Source organism: Miscanthus floridulus, chromosome 13, assembly GCF_019320115.1.
Source record: "Miscanthus floridulus cultivar M001 chromosome 13, ASM1932011v1, whole genome shotgun sequence".
NCBI classification, from domain to species: Eukaryota; Viridiplantae; Streptophyta; class Magnoliopsida; order Poales; family Poaceae; genus Miscanthus; species Miscanthus floridulus.
This window is the reverse complement of record NC_089592.1, coordinates 1,039,691-1,055,476: the sequence shown is the minus strand read 5'-3', so window position 1 is coordinate 1,055,476 and position 15,786 is coordinate 1,039,691. Positions and strand designations below refer to the sequence as shown.

At 47.0% G+C, this 15,786-nt stretch overlaps 1 protein-coding gene and 1 non-coding gene across 2 annotated transcripts; one reads left to right on the top strand and one right to left on the bottom strand.

Annotated features, from left to right (window-relative positions):
* Positions 1-2,947: 2,947 nt before the first annotated feature.
* LOC136502399 (small nucleolar RNA Z247) lies at positions 2,948-3,086 on the bottom strand. The gene has a single exon (XR_010770544.1). It is a non-coding gene; the product is annotated as a small nucleolar RNA Z247 (small nucleolar RNA).
* Positions 3,087-13,085: 9,999 nt separating this feature from the next.
* On the top strand, positions 13,086-14,643 carry LOC136501508 (NAC domain-containing protein 37-like). The gene is made up of 2 exons (XM_066497036.1): positions 13,086-13,476; positions 13,558-14,643. Exons 1-2 carry the CDS (start codon positions 13,308-13,310, stop codon positions 14,370-14,372), a joined length of 984 nt encoding a protein of 327 aa, XP_066353133.1. The 5' UTR covers positions 13,086-13,307; the 3' UTR covers positions 14,373-14,643.
* The last annotated feature ends 1,143 nt before the right edge of the window (positions 14,644-15,786 follow it).

Genomic DNA, 15,786 nt, shown 5'->3' with positions numbered 1-15,786 from the left:
GAAAGAACTAGAATGAGAATCAAGCAATGTAGCCATCAAAATGAAGCTAATTAAGCAACAAAATCAAAGGAGTGGATGTTTGTTACTAACCTTAAAGCAAAAAGATCAAGTCATTCTTCAAAATCCAAGCACTAGCTTCATGGTGAAGAGCAGCCGCAGTAATGGAGGGAAGGGTCCAAACGCGCGCCTCTGTTCTCGGGATGGAAGAGAGGAGGAAGGAGAGGATGGCTGTAGCCTTTTTGTGTTGTAGGCTTATCACCGTCGGTTCTTGGCTAGAACCGACAGTGATAGAGCACTATCACTGTCGGCTCTTGGCTTAAACCGACAATGATGAGTGGCCACCAAAACACTGCCGGTTCAAGCCAAAAACTGGCAGTGATATGGTCCTTCACTGCCGGTTTTAGCCCAGCCCCAATCATTTTTTTCATTTTCAAGCTCATAACCGGCAGTAAAGGTACATCACTGCCGGTTCTCACAAATCCGACAGTGATGAGGCCAGCAGTGATGTGCAAATCTGGCATAGTGTTTGGCTACCAGACGTGCTTTATACCTATCAATAGAACCATCAGCATTACGTTTTACCTTGTACACCCACTTGCATCCGATGACATTTCTCCCTTTGGGTCTAGGCACCAGATGCCATGTATTATTACACATCAATGCTTGATGTTCTGAGTCCATTGCTTTCACCCACTTTGGATCAGCAAGGGCTTCATTCATAGTAGCAGGTTCTTCTATAGCAGAAGTAGTAGCCATACACCATCTAACAGTACCATCAATATAGGATTTAGGCCTGCTAATACCTCGCTGAAGATGCGTGACATGTCGCTGAACATCAGTTTGCACTAGAGAGGCCATAGCCAAGCCCACCACATCCGATCCGGTGGTAGCCACAGGAGATCCCGTGCCTGACAGCACGGCGCTCCCACTCGGATCGGACTATGCCGACGCGTTGTGGCCTGAAGACGGAGACATCGGTGGTGTGGCTGCAGAAGATCTACCGATAGGGACGGATGCCTAGCGACGACTACGACGCGGATCCTAAAGACGATGCGCCACAGCCGCCCAAATCTCGTGCAGGCGTATCAGCCTCGGTGCACGTGCTGTCTCCTCCTTGGTAGCACATGCGATATAGGCCACCATTTGCATTAGAACTTTCAGCTTTTTGTTCCAAATTTTATCCTGTAAACAAGGGGGCTCCAGCAACAGGTGAAGTAGGATTAGTAGGTACAGGAGAACCCATAGTATGGTCAAGCAAAGTGGCATCCCCAAGATTAGTAGAAGAATTTAATATGACATCGGGTAGAAGCTGAATTTTAGCTTTGAGCCGAGCTCCAGCATTGGGATGTAATGAAGCAAAAGGAAACACGTGTTCATAAAAAATTACATCTCTAGAGATATAGATACGCCCCTCAGCAGGATCTAAACACTTAAAACTTGTGAAGATTGCTATACCCTAGAACGACACATTGTTTCGATCTATATTGCAACTTTCTAGTGTTATATGGGCGCAAGTTGGGCCAGCAAGCACAGCCAAAGGTGCGAAGCGAGGTGTAATCTGGATCTTGACCAAGAAGACGAGCAAAGGGGGTTCCATTGTTGATGACTTTAGAAGGAAGTCGATTTATATGAAAAACAGCAGTAAGGAACGCTTCATCCCAAAATTTAAGAGGCATGGATGCATGTGTTAGGAGAGTAAGACCAACTTCTACTATGTGCCTGTGTTTGCGCTCCGCGGAGCTGTTCTGTTGGTGTGCGTGAGGGCAGGAGACATGATGGGAAATACCTATGCGCTGGAAAAAGGAGTTTAATGAACGATACTCCCCTCCCAAATCAGTCTGAACAACAAAGATCTTGCGGTTAAATTGTCGTTCAACAAGACTTCGAAAATTATGAAAACATTGAAAAACTTCAGACTTGTGATGGAGAAGATAAATCCAAACAAATTTGTTGTGATCATCTATAAAACTAACATAATAATTGTGTCGTCCAACAGATGTTGGTGCCAGTTCCCATACATCTGAGAAAATGAGATCTAACGGCCTAGCTGATACACTTGTAGACCGCGGATAAGGCAACTGATGGGCTTTGCATTGCTGACATGCATTACAGACATGATCATTATTCGAGTTTTTAACAAATGAAAGCTTGTGGCGACTAAGGACCTGCTGGACTACTTGAGTGGAAGCATGACCTACCCTATGGTGCCACAAGGAAGTGGTCGGCCTAACAACGCTGAGAGCTTGCTTATTCGAGAACGACTTATTCGGGGATGATCACAGTGGATAGAGGTCTCCTTCACACCTACCTCTAAGGAGCTCCTCGTCTCCTCCTTTATAGATAAATGGTTGGGATGAAATTCTAGAAAAACACCATTATCACTTGTAAGACGATGAACAGAAAGGAGATTTTTATTGGCTTTAGGAACATGAAGGATATTTTTCAGATGAATATTGCTAATAGGGGAGCACAATAAGCTTGACCGACATGAGTGATCCCCATACCTGAACCGTTGGCAGCGTGGACTTGATCTGCTCAATGGTACTTATCGCGTACCATCAGCCTTTCTAGATCACTGGTGATGTGATCAGTCGCACCGGTATCCATATACTAGTTTGTATCTATTCCATATGACATCGTAGCAGATGAGGCCGACTTCTAGGGTGGCCCAGTGAAAGAGGCATCAAACCTCTTGAAGCAGTGGATCACGGCGTGCCCTTCCTTCCCACATAGCTGACAGAAGACGCTAGCTAGAAGCCACCTCCTTGTGAACGGCCGCCACCGTGGCCGCCGCGCTGTCCACGTCCCGAACCGCCGTGGCCAAAACCACCGTAGCCGCCGCGGGAGTTGTTGTTGCCGTGGCCGCCACCGCGACCACCCTTTGCGACCAGATTGGTCGATGATTCAAAGTTGCTTCTGCCTCCACCTCCCTTGATTTCCATGCGTTGCTCGAAGCTAGTGAGATGGGTGAAGAGTTCCCCCACCGTAATGGGTTCAACTCTAGCTGTAACAGCAGAAACAACAGGGTTGAACTCAAGGTCCCGCCCGGTTAGGATATAAGAAACCAATTCCTCATCTTCCAGCTTGCGACCAGCAGATGCCATCTCATCTGCTAGTCCTTTCATTTTAGTAAAGTACTCACTGATCGAGGAGGCGCCCTTGTACGCCATTGCCAACGCCATTCTTGTATTGATGATGCGGGCGTGGGATTGAGAGGCAAACATGTCCTCAATGGCTGCCCACGCCTTGGTAGCCGTGTCCTCCGAGTTGACCTGGCAGAGGATCTCCTTCGACAGGCTGGTCAGCAGGTAGTTGAGTGCCTGACCATCCTTGGCCACCCACGCCACATAGTCGGGGTTGACCACCGGTGGCTCCATGTTGTCGCCATCGCCCTTCGGTGGCACGAACTAGTCCTGCGGGTTGGAGGATGGTGAGATGAAGCTAAGGAGGCATGCGCCCTTTAGGGTTGAGATCACTTGAGCCTTCCACGACGGGTGATTGGCGCAGGTGAGCTTCTCGCTCATCGGCAGGAAGGTGACGAGCGATGGAACAGCAGATGCTGTGGAAGAGGATGGATTTAGTGCCATGGGAAAGTTCCGCGAGGAGAAAGGCTATGAATACCATATGAAAAATGGTGGAATGAGGTACCCTTCCTTGGGCCTCGGTTACGTGTTATATAATCCACGGGAACAGCCCCTGGTGTGGCGTTTACAACAAGGAGATCTTTCCAAGAAGATCTCAACCGAACTCTACAACTTGGATTACAAGACACTTGTCATACAAGATACACGTGCTAACCTATCCAACTACCTGGACGCCAACATGGGGAGATGAACCTAGCTAGACACCGAGTATCACTACCGGACAGAGCATCTTTGCCGAGGGCAAATAATCGGGCACTCGGCAAAGAGTCTTTGTCGAGGGCCTGACCCTCGGCAAAGAACAGCCCTTGGCAAAGACTCTTTGCCGAGGGCTAGACCCTCGGCAAAGACAAGCACACGGCAACAATAATTATTTGTCGAGGGCTAAACCCTCAGCAAAGGGGCAGCCCTCGGCAACACCGCCTGACACGATGTTCGTCTTCTAACGTCAATCTTTGCCGAGGGCATCACCATTAGGCCCTCGGCAAAGACTTTTTAACCGTTTTGCATTTTTTTTAAAAAAATCCTTTGCCGAGCGCCCTGTGACCTGGCGCTCGGCAAAGACAGTCTTTGCCGAGTGTCAAGGTTGGCACTCGGCAAATTAAAAAAAATTGTTTTTTTGTCCCCATTTTTTCCTGGGCCTTGCTACAGTAATTGAAACTCCATTTCAAAATTTGGGACAATTTTGAGTTTTTTTACTATATTTCCTTAATTATTTTTGTTTCGTTGAATTTTTTTGACTATTTCAAATTTGAACTGCATGTACATGAAATTATGGAATTTGGTCATTCAAAAAATGGTATTCATGATGTTTGGCGTATGATCACATGTGGTCTTTGGTCGCGTAACCTAGTTAGGTGTCTTCCGTCCGAAAGAGATATGGTTGGAGGTATACAGATCTTTGTATATCTGCGACCGTATCTATTTTGGATTGTCCATGTTTTTTGGACAGCCCACGGATGCGTAGATAAGTTAGTTTCCATGGTCCGCTCCGGTCCGAGATGGTGTTTCGGCATCACCCCTGTTGTTCTCCGGATACACACTCTCCCTTGCAGGACGTGCATCGGGAGAACAGCGGGGAGGTGCTGCCGAAATTCTATCTCGGATAGGGAGCGGAGCATGGAAACTAACCTCATCTACGCATCCGCGGGTGGGATTATGACATATCCTCACCTATTAGAGAGTAGGAGCACCGCGTAGATGCAATTGATGGTTACATTACTATGTTCTGTATATGTGGAAGGATGGAAGACCGTCAGTGGATGTACACGGGCCGGAGAAGCAGGAGTGACTTTGACATTGAGTGGGTGAATGGGACAGATGCTTTCTTGGAACATGCATGGAGCTCGGGTGTAGCTAAAGGACATTCTAAACTTTGGTGTCCCTATAGCAAATGTGACAACAACAGAAGGGTAGACAAGGTGACCATAGGTAAACATCTTGTGTACAATGGTTATACGGCTGGCTACCACCGGTGGATCCACCACGGTGAAGCAGATCGTATAAGAGCGGAGGTGGTGAGACCACGCCTCGAGGCTTTTGATGATGATGCCGGAGTAGCAGACATGCTAGATGACACTCACCAAGCTCACTTCGCAGAAGGACGTGAGAAGGAGGAGATGGAGGAAGCCGCTAAGGCCTTCTATGAAATGTTGGACTCGACACAGAAACCCCTTCATGAGAGTACAACGGTTTCTCAGCTGGATGCCATTGGACGTGTTATGGGGTTGAAGGCCGAGTTAAATCTGAGTCGCGAAGGCTTTGATAAGATGTTGGCCATGTTTGGCAGCATGCTACCAGAGAAGCACATTCTGCCGAAGAACTTGCATGAGTCACAGAAACTACTTCGTATGCTTAAGATGCCATATGACAAGATACATGTTTGTCCGAAGGGGTGCGTCTTATTTAGGAAAGATCACAAGGATGCAAAGTGCTATCCAAAGTGTAAATCCTCAAGGTACCTGGAGGTAGACTCTGGAAATGGCCAGAAGAGGCAGCTTATGATCCCCGCGAAAGTCCTATGGCACCTTCCGTTTGTGCTGAGGATCCAACGGCTTTTCATGACCGAGGAATCCGCGAAACAGATGACATGGCATAAAGAAGGTGTACGGTACAAGCCATGGACGATGGTGCATCCGTCCGATGCCGAAGCATGGATGTACTTTAATGACAAACATCCTGACAAAGCTGCTGAGGCTCGTAATGTACGTGTTGCGCTGGCAACAGATGGGTTCAATCCTTATGGACAGTTGTCTGCCCCATACACATGTTGGCCCATGTTTGTTATCCCCCTGAATCTCCCCCCCGACATCTCCTTTCAACGGCATAACATCTTCTTGTCGTTGATAATTCCTGGACACCCGGGGAGTAATATGGGTGTGTACATGGAGCCTATGATTGATGAATTGATCGATGCTTGGGAGAAGGGGGTATGGACATACGACTGAGCTACAAAATCATCCTTCAAGATGCATGTTTGGTACCACTACTCCCTGTATGACTTCTTGGCATATGGGATATTCGCCGCCTAGTGTGTCCACGGGAAATTCTCGTGCCCAATATGCAAGGAAGCTGTGAGGTTCATTTGGTTGAAGAAGGGTGGCAAGTATTCGTCGTTCGACAGGCATCGTCAATTCCCCCCTTCTAACCATCCATTCAGACAAGACATCAAGAACTTTACGAAAGGTGTTATAGTGATAGACCCTAAATCGTGCATGAAGAGTGGTGCTAAGGTGCGTGCTCAGATAGATGCTCTCGTGCCCAATGAAGGAGGTGGTTTTGTGGGATATGGTGAGGAACATATGTGGACTCATAAGTCCGGCTTGACGAGGCTCCCCTATTTCGATGACCTTTTTCTGCCACATAACATTGATGTAATGCACACCGAAAAGAATATCGTCGAGGCACTTTGGGGAACTCTCATGAACACTGACAAGTCTAAGGACAACGTTAAGGCTAGAGTGGACCTAGCGACGTTGTGTGATAGACCGAAGCAAGAGATGTGGCCTCCTAGTGGCCGAAACAAACAATGGAAAAGACCTAAGGTCGATTTCGTCTTGGAACCCGATCAAAGGAGGGAAGTACTAAAATGGATCAAGACGTTAATGTTCCCAGATGGATATGTAGCGAATCTGAGCAAGGGAGTGAACTTAGGCACTTTACGAGTGAACGGGATGAAGAGTCATGACTACCACATATGGATTGAGTGGCTTCTTCTGGCGATGGTCTGAGGCTATGTCCCTGACCATGTCTGGCAAGTGCTGGCAGAGTTGAGCTTTTTCTTCTGTTAGCTTTGTGCCAAGGAGATATCTCGGACCGTCGCTCAGGACTTGGAAAAGCGGCACCTGTGTTGCTCTATAAGCTGGAGAAGATCTTTCCACTCGGCTTCTTCTTGCCCATGCAACATCTGATTGTGCACCTCCCATCTGAGGCACGTTTGGGGGGCCCATGCAAGCCCGGTGGTGCTATCCAATCGAGAGATGTCTAAAGACTCTTCGCAAGAAATGTACAAATAAAGCTAGAATTGAGGCTTCCATTGCAGAGGCAAGTCTAAGGGAGGAGGTGGCAAACTTCACAACACTATACTACAAGCCAAAACTTTCTAGCAATCATAATCCACTCCCTCGTTACAATGTTGGCGAAAATGAATGGACCCACAGCCTGTTCCAAGGCCAACTCGGCAGCGCAAGTGGATCGACCAATAAGATATTGGGAAATGAAGAGTGGCAAAGTGTCATGCTATATGTGTTGACCAACCTTCCCGAGGTGTAGCCGTTCGTCGAGTAAGTTCTCAACGGACTTGTTTCAATACGCCCTGAATATTCTTCATGCAACCCCACTGATTCTCGTTCGGATAGGGAATTTGTTCATGAGTCCTGGCATCAATCAAGGGATCCTACCTCGCAGGAACATGACACCCTTCTTTCTCGGGGTGCGGGTGCGGGGAGGCCTGATTTCATTTCTTGGTTCAAACAAAAGGTAATGTCCAATTTAGCTCCCACGTTCCAATTTCCAAGTTTCTCGTTCGTTCGATTAATATAACGACCTATCATGCTTGAGCTTGCAGGCCCAGACTGACTCGTCCATGAGTGAGGAGTTGAGATAGGTTGCAGGCAGCTATGACGTTAGGGTGCAGTCATTTACCGGTTATGACGTGAACGAATATTGCTTCCACACAACAAGATATGAGCAGACTCGGCCCAAACGGAAAACCACAAATAGCGGAGTTTGCACGCCCGGCACTGATGGCCTCGACTATCATGGTAGAGTTGAGGAAATATATGAACTCTCATTTTATGGTCACAAACATAAACCTGTCGTGTTCAAATGCCACTGGTTTAATCCTCGAGAAACAAGACGGACCCCTCATCTTGGGCTAGTCGAGATTCGAGAAGATTCCGTCTATCTAGGAAAAGATGTCTACATTATGGCTCAACAGGCCATGTAGGTGTATTATATGCGATATGCCAACCAAGACAAAGCGGATCTTAAGGGTTGGGCTATTGTGCACCAGGTGTCTCCACACGGTAAACTACCTGCCCCAAATGATGACGATTACAACTTCAACGCAAACACATATGATGGACAGTTCTTTCAAGAAGATGGGCTACCAGGCACGTTTGAGATAGTCTTACCCGAAGCGATCGAAATGGAAGTAGACAACGAAACGGAGGATAATGAGGTTGATGGAGATGTGGTGCAAAATGCCAAGGACATAGAAATGCTTGACCGATTAAGGCTAGGCAATGACAACGAAGACAACATAGAACCTTCAGATAGTGTTGCCTATTTGGACAATTTTGACAGTGATGACGACACCTATGATCCTAATCATGAATATTATTCCTAATACATGTAATACTACGTTTGTTTTAGTTTGTGTTTTCTTTATTTATTTTGAATATATTTCTAATATATATACTAATAAGTCTTGTTCATTCTTTGTGATTGCAGGTGATGGCGAGCAGCCGTCCACGACGTGAGACGGCCTCCCTTTATGGGAGACCACGCCCTCCCGTTTCAAACGAGGGGTCGAGGTTAGGGGTAGTGTCCATAGGAGGTCAGAGGAGGAGGACCAGGGTCAGCAGGAGGTAGCAGACTCCTTCCCCGCCACCTTTAGACGAGGTGATGGTGGAGGAGCATGTGACGGCCACGCCTGAGGACGAGGTCGAGGACGAGGACGTCCGACAGACCCAGGACGAGGCAGCCGAGAACGAGGCCATCGAGGGCGAGGCCGCCGAGGGCGATAGTTCCGCTACCCCGACTCTCTACCAGCGAGGTCCCACGAGCCTCCCTTAGCCTCCGCTTCCTCACAACCGGGCACTGATTCGTCCTATGGCGAAGAGGTAAGTAACTATAGATGTTATCACAACTACTTCATATGGTAATGTTGGAAATCAAAAGAGGAACTGATAAATTTTCTTAATCACTTGTGCAGGGCCTGGTTGGTTTTGTCGGGTACTTCTGCACGCTCCCCCGCGAGCATCCTTGGTGTTTTGTGCAGGAAATGGTACCCCAGCCTTGTGAACGTGTCTGAGGACATGCGGGAGCCGGCCTACATGTGGGACAGGTACCAGTTGGCCCCTAACGACATGTACCGCAACAAGCAGGAGCGGGTACTGGCGGAGTTTTGGGTAAGTCTCTCTCGCACAACATTTTCATTGGGCAAGTCTTTTATTGAAATAATGAATGGATACATCGATTTTGTATGCAGATGTATTTCAAGCCGGAAGAAGGACTTAAGGCCAGGGCGGATCAGGCGGCTGCCACCGCCTGTAGGAAGTATGTCACCGACATGCACCACGAGGCGCGCGTGCAGGCCCATAGAGACTACTACGCCGTGGTGTTGAAGCAGTCCATCAGCAAGCCTGATGCAAGACAGGTGGAGCTGTCCCAGGCCTAGTACCTTGAGGTAGACGAAAAACATTAATAATGATTCATTTTGAGATTAAGTCGGTTTAATTTTATCTTTTTCTATGTCAAATAATCGATGACTTGTAGGTGGTTCCCTGGTGGTGCCAATCCCACTCCTTGTGCTGGGAGATGATCGTGGATAGGTGGTTGTCCAACGACTTTGCTGAGAACCACGCGAGGCAGCGGGACTAGCGTCTGCTGAGGCGAGGTGCTACTCACCATCAAGGCAGCCACAGCCTCCCGGCCTACAAACAAGCATATGTAAGTGATTTCTTTTATCTTATTTGACACTGAGTTCTGCCTTATTTCTCACCATCTTACCGTCTTACTCGCAGGAGGCTGCACACCCGGGCGTGGAGGTCTCGGAGTTCTCTACGTGGGCTATGTCCCACATGGGCAGGGCATCTTCCTCTATCTCCTTTGACCCGTCTGCCCCGAGCGAGGTGTACTCCGACCCGACCGTGCACACTAAGGTCCAAGAGTACACCTCAAAGGTGAGGGAGGTCCATGGGGAAGATTACAATGTGCGCACTGAGCCCATTGATGCAGAGACCATCATGAGGCTAGGAGGAGGCAAGAAGCATGGGCGGCTGTGGATTGCAGACGGCGCAATCGACTCCACCACTGTTCCCTCTCTCGACGTGCTCCGAGCACGGAGCACGAGCTCCAGCCAGCCCATACGCCCACGGCCTAGTCCGTCACTGCAGCGGGTCGACGCTCTCGAGGTACGTCCTGTTTTACTCGTCGTACGTTCATCTTTGCACACCTAAGTTACATTTGCATTACTGAAACATTGAAGTTTGTATTGAAGGCCGAGCTGCAGGCCCTGAAGCTCGTGGTCGAGGCTCAGAGCGCGCAACTGCAGGCCCAGAGGGAAGCGTTCACGGCCCAGGAGAGGAGGATGCAAGAAATGGAGGCCTTCATGCGGAGTGTCCAGCAAGGGAGTGTACCTTTGCCGTTGGCAGCACCTCCACCGCCTACTCCTACAGCCACTCCTGTAAGTATGAAAATTCACTCTTACTAGATGCTTCCTTGACATACAACCATGGTTGACATAGAAACTTACTAGATGCTTGGCATAGAAACTTACTACATGCTTGCACTAGCTATGACATACACCAATGCTTCACATAGAAACTTACTAGATGAATCTCACACATGCAACCTCTTATCCTTTTTGCAGCTTTCGTCGGCGGGTTCGAATAACCCCGCTAATGTGTCACCGAATGAACCATCGTGTCATAGGCCGCTTTTTTGAGGAGTTGTGCTTTGTCATGTGCTTGGACTTGAGCTTCACTTGTGGTTGTGACTTGTGCTTTGACTTGATGGACTGTGTTTGGGAATTTATGACTTGTGGTTGTGATATTTGACTTGTGGTTGCGATATGTTGTTATTTGAGTTGTGGTTGTGATATAATGTGTGAAAATGGTTTCGTTGTGATATATATGTGATTATTGTGATGTTTGTGATATATATGTGACATGTGATATATATTTGAACTGTTTGTGTCAGTGGAATGCAAAAAACAAAAAAAATTGCAGTTTCGGTTGATTTGCCGAGTGCAATAGTCATGACACTTGGCAAAGCTGGGAAACTTTGCCGAGTGCCAGGACATTGCACTCGGCAAAGATTTTTTTTAAAAAAAAAGCAAAAAATCTTTGCCGAGTGCCAAGCTGGGGAGGCACTCGGCAAAGAGTTTTTTTTTAAAAAATAAAAAATGTCTTTGCCGAGTGCCTTGCCGCCGTGGCACTCGGCAAAGAGTTTTTGAAAAAAAATAAAAAATGTCTTTGACGAGTGCCCAAACTGTCGGCACTCGGTAAAGACGCCGTCAACGGAGCAGCGCCGTTGACGACTGCTTTTCTTTGCCGAGCGCCGCCGTTGGCCCTCGGAAAATGCTTTGCCGAGTGCCCGACAACTGGCCCTCGGCAAAGAGCCTCTTTGCCGTTAAATTTTTTTCCGAGGGCTCTTTGCCGAGGGCGGCGCTCAGCAAAGCCTTTACCGAGTGCCCTGGGCCTTCGGCAAAGATGCTCTGTTCGGTAGTGTATAGAACTTGTTTAACACTCCGGGAGGCAGATGATACGAGCAAAAGAGTGAAAATCCATTGTCTGGCCCATTCAAATATTTAGCGGCGTCAATATAGAGAGGGTGTTGTGGTGCTCCGATTGTTTGGAGAGCCAATTTCTTTAGAGAGCCTCTAAATCTTGTTTTTTAGAGATTCATTTTACATGGTCTCTTGGAGATGCTCTAAGGGGATTAACATCCAGGCTAATAATAAGCCTCAGTACTTGCAAGAGGTGAGGTCAGGTCGCTTTGGGATTGGGATGCATGCATATATAGTTAGTGGGGTGGTGGTGGTCGCTTCAGGACTACTTAATTAGTTAGTATTAACCGACCAAAAAATATTGAACTACTTAAGCAGCGACCTTTTCGATCGCTCTTCCTCTTATTGCTCTCAAATTTCTGTCTCCCTGCTGCTTTATTAAATGTCTCTCTCTAGAATCTTAGACTAGCTGCTAGCTGCTATAGTCTCTCACTCTTTACATACGCGCGCATGCACTTGCCGTGGCTTAATTGTGACTACATCATATATCTCCGTCTTAACATTATCAGGCACCCAAAAGGCCAAAAGAAGTAGCTATAGCTTTTCACCCATCTATAAATAGCCCATGCATATACCATCTTATTACATCGTGTTCTATACCACCTTATCTGCATCATCAGAGGCAACAATAGCTTGTTCATCATTCTCCTTATTATTGCTAGCTGCTCCAACTACCTCTTGAATCGTCTGGTGAGTGCCCACAATTAATCAAAACATCATTGATCATATATGCATACATATATTTTTGTGTCGTTTTGTTTGTGTGTTCCCGTAGTATGGTGTTAATTTGCTTGATCGATCTCATCGAGCATGAATCTATACTTGTATAGTCCTTGTATATCTTTTTATGTATATCAAATGACGTAATATGATTATATGAAATATATATGTGGCCACAATGCAACGCTTGGTAGCTGCTGCATGCAGTGCAGCAAGTAGGTGTGAGAGAAGCTAGCTAGCATGAAAGGAAGAATTGAACGAGCAGGGTATGTGTAGTGTGCTAGCTAGTACCGGTACGCATGATGTACAAGCTGGTGGAGGGTTGCATTGTGTGAGTAAGAGAGAGAGAGAGAGAGAGATGAGGAGGAGGGCAGGCAGGCAGGCAGCAGCCAGCAGAGGCCTGAAGTGCACTCCAAGCTAAGGAATATATATATATATATATATATATATATATATATATATATATATATATATACCTTCCAGTCCAAAAAAGTTAGTTTAGCTTCTTCATTTTCACACATGTACCCTACCATACTATGGCAGCATATATATTTAGTTTATAATATATATATATAACTCCCATATTATATAGAGAAATGATAGATATCACCAATGCAACATGTACGTATATACATTGACGATCATCCATCCCTAAGTACGGGTACAAGTATGGTGCAACTACTGATTTGTTAGGTCCACCTTAAGCAAGCTTGCTGCTGGTTCCACCTCCAAGTTCCACCATATGTTTCATTCCCCTGCTGGTAGCTAGCTTGCTTGCTATTTCTAGGGACCTCGATCTCTTGTATTTCTCTCTCTGCTCCTGCTGCATATATGCCTCTATCCATCCGAAAGTGAAACCACGCAAGCAACTCATAAATAATCTCGATCGGTCGATCCGTGGAGTGATCGAGCATTTGCAGGAAGAGATCGAAATGGATGAGCAGCAGCAGGCACCATGCGTGCCTCCAGGGTTCAGGTTCCACCCGACGGAGGAGGAGCTGGTGGGGTACTACCTGGCCAGGAAGGTGGCCTCCCAGAAGATCGACCTCGACATCATCCGGGAGGTCGATCTCTACAGGATCGAGCCATGGGATCTCCAAGGTATGGATGTATGCGTGTTCTGATCATGCATGCTGTTTAATTTAGCTACCAATGGATGTATGATACCCATCGTTGACGCAGAGAGGTGCGGCTACTACGGCGGCAGCGGCAGCGGCAGCGGCGGCGGCCAGGATCAGGAGGAGCCGACGGAGTACTACTTCTTCAGCTACAAGGACCGCAAGTACCCGAGCGGCACGCGCACCAACCGCGCCACCGCCGCTGGCTTCTGGAAGGCCACCGGCAGGGACAAGCCGGTGCTCTCCTCCACCACTACCTCCCGTTCCTCCTCCGCCGCCGGATCCATCAGCGTCGTCATCGGCATGCGGAAGACGCTCGTCTTCTACCGCGGCCGCGCGCCCAACGGCCGTAAGACGGACTGGATCATCCACGAGTACCGGCTGCAGAGCAACGAGCACGCCCCCACGCAGGAGGAAGGATGGGTCGTCTGCCGCGCCTTCCAGAAGCCCATGCCCAACCAGCAGCACATCAGGCACGCCTGCTACGCCGCTGCCGGCGGCTACCTGCCGGGCAGCTACGGCTCCACCGTGCCCGCCACCTACTACTACGACGGCCCTGCCCCTGCAGCGCGGCTACTGATTAACGGCGGCGGCGCTGCTGCTGCACCTCCGGCAGCGCATGACCACGGTGGCTTGGCGGCTGAGTCCAAGCTGCACGTGCAGCTCCTCGCCGACATGGCGCCGCTCCAGAGCCTTGCCATAGACGGCGGCGTGCATCATAGCTTTAACGATCAGGTTGCCGCTGCCGCCGTCGCTGCGGAGTCGACGGTGGATTGGAACCTGCTGAGCAGCCTGCTGCCGCCCGCGCAGCTGAATTTCCATCACACACCGCCGCCAGCTTCTCCTTCTTCTTGCTCCAAGAACAACAATGATGCATGACAAGACAACATCTGATCTGAATATGCATGACGATCCCTCTTCATTCAGCACGACTGATTATACATGTGTACTGTATTAACCACTATATTCTGGTAGCGTATAGTTGTAGGGTGTATTCATCATTTCACGTACATCTTCAGCTAAGATCTGGAACTGATTGCTTGATCAAAGCTAAGCTAGCTAGCACTATTAGTTGCCGTTATTCTGATGATCAATTTTTTTTTTCCTAAAATTTGTACTCACAATACACAACATCATATATATATTGCCTTTGAACTATTGATTGATGGTTTAATTTCCCTCTTGTTATCATTGACTTGTTCTATCTGCACAAGAAAGTAATGATTTTCGGCCTGTACAGGTACACGTGTGGACATCATGTCATTTAATTTCTTTACGTGCATGAGCTTTCATAAGTTTTTTTTTCATCATGCCATACATATACGATTAACTTCTTATCTAAAAAAATACGATTAACTTAAACCATGCGGCATATTTATTGAAAAAAAAACGTGTGGAAAATTTGGTATAGGATACGGTTGCTACAAATTGCCAGACGATCCATGACACAAGTTTGCTTCACAGCTACAGATTAAATCTATAGTCGACCGAAGTCTTCACTATTAATCAACAAATTGAAGCCGATAGCAACTTCCAACTTGCACTGCAATGATAACACGGTTGTTCATGTAATGATCGATTTCGATCTTCTATGATCCACGCATATACTTGCTTGATTGAGTAACTGAATTTATCCATTCTTTTGCATAATATTATTTAGTGATGTCTCAATCAGAAAAGGGCCGGCGCGGTGCACTAAATTTTGATGGAACCTCTATTCTTTTGGGTCTTTTCTTAATCAAATGTGTGTGGTTAATCATGCGATGTAGCTTAGTTGGTTAGATATATTCCTCATGAAACCATTCTCATAACCTTAGTAGGGGTGTACTCATATTTTTATGGATTTATTGAAAGAAGGAATAGTACATTTACACTACACGTGGGTTTATTAAAATGTCATTGATGCTAGGAAAATAGAACCATACGACAAATATATGTGTTCAATTGTTGTGAATAGTTGTAACCCCCCTTGTTTCAAATTATAAGATGTTTTGTCTTTTTTAGATACATTACATTTGCTATATATCTAGACATAGTGCATATCTAAGTGCATAACAAAAACTACGTATCTAGAAAAGTCAAAACGTCTTATAATTTAGAATAGATGGAGTAATTATTAATTTTATGTTATATAAAGTTGAAGTTTTATTTAACGTACTCTAATTATTTTTACATGGAAATAATTAGTATTGCCCATGAATAAAAAAGTTGACAGGCCAGAAGAAAAGTAAGAACACCAATGCTATGAACTTTGTAGAACACTTGTAAAGTTAGCAACTAAGCTAACTATGAG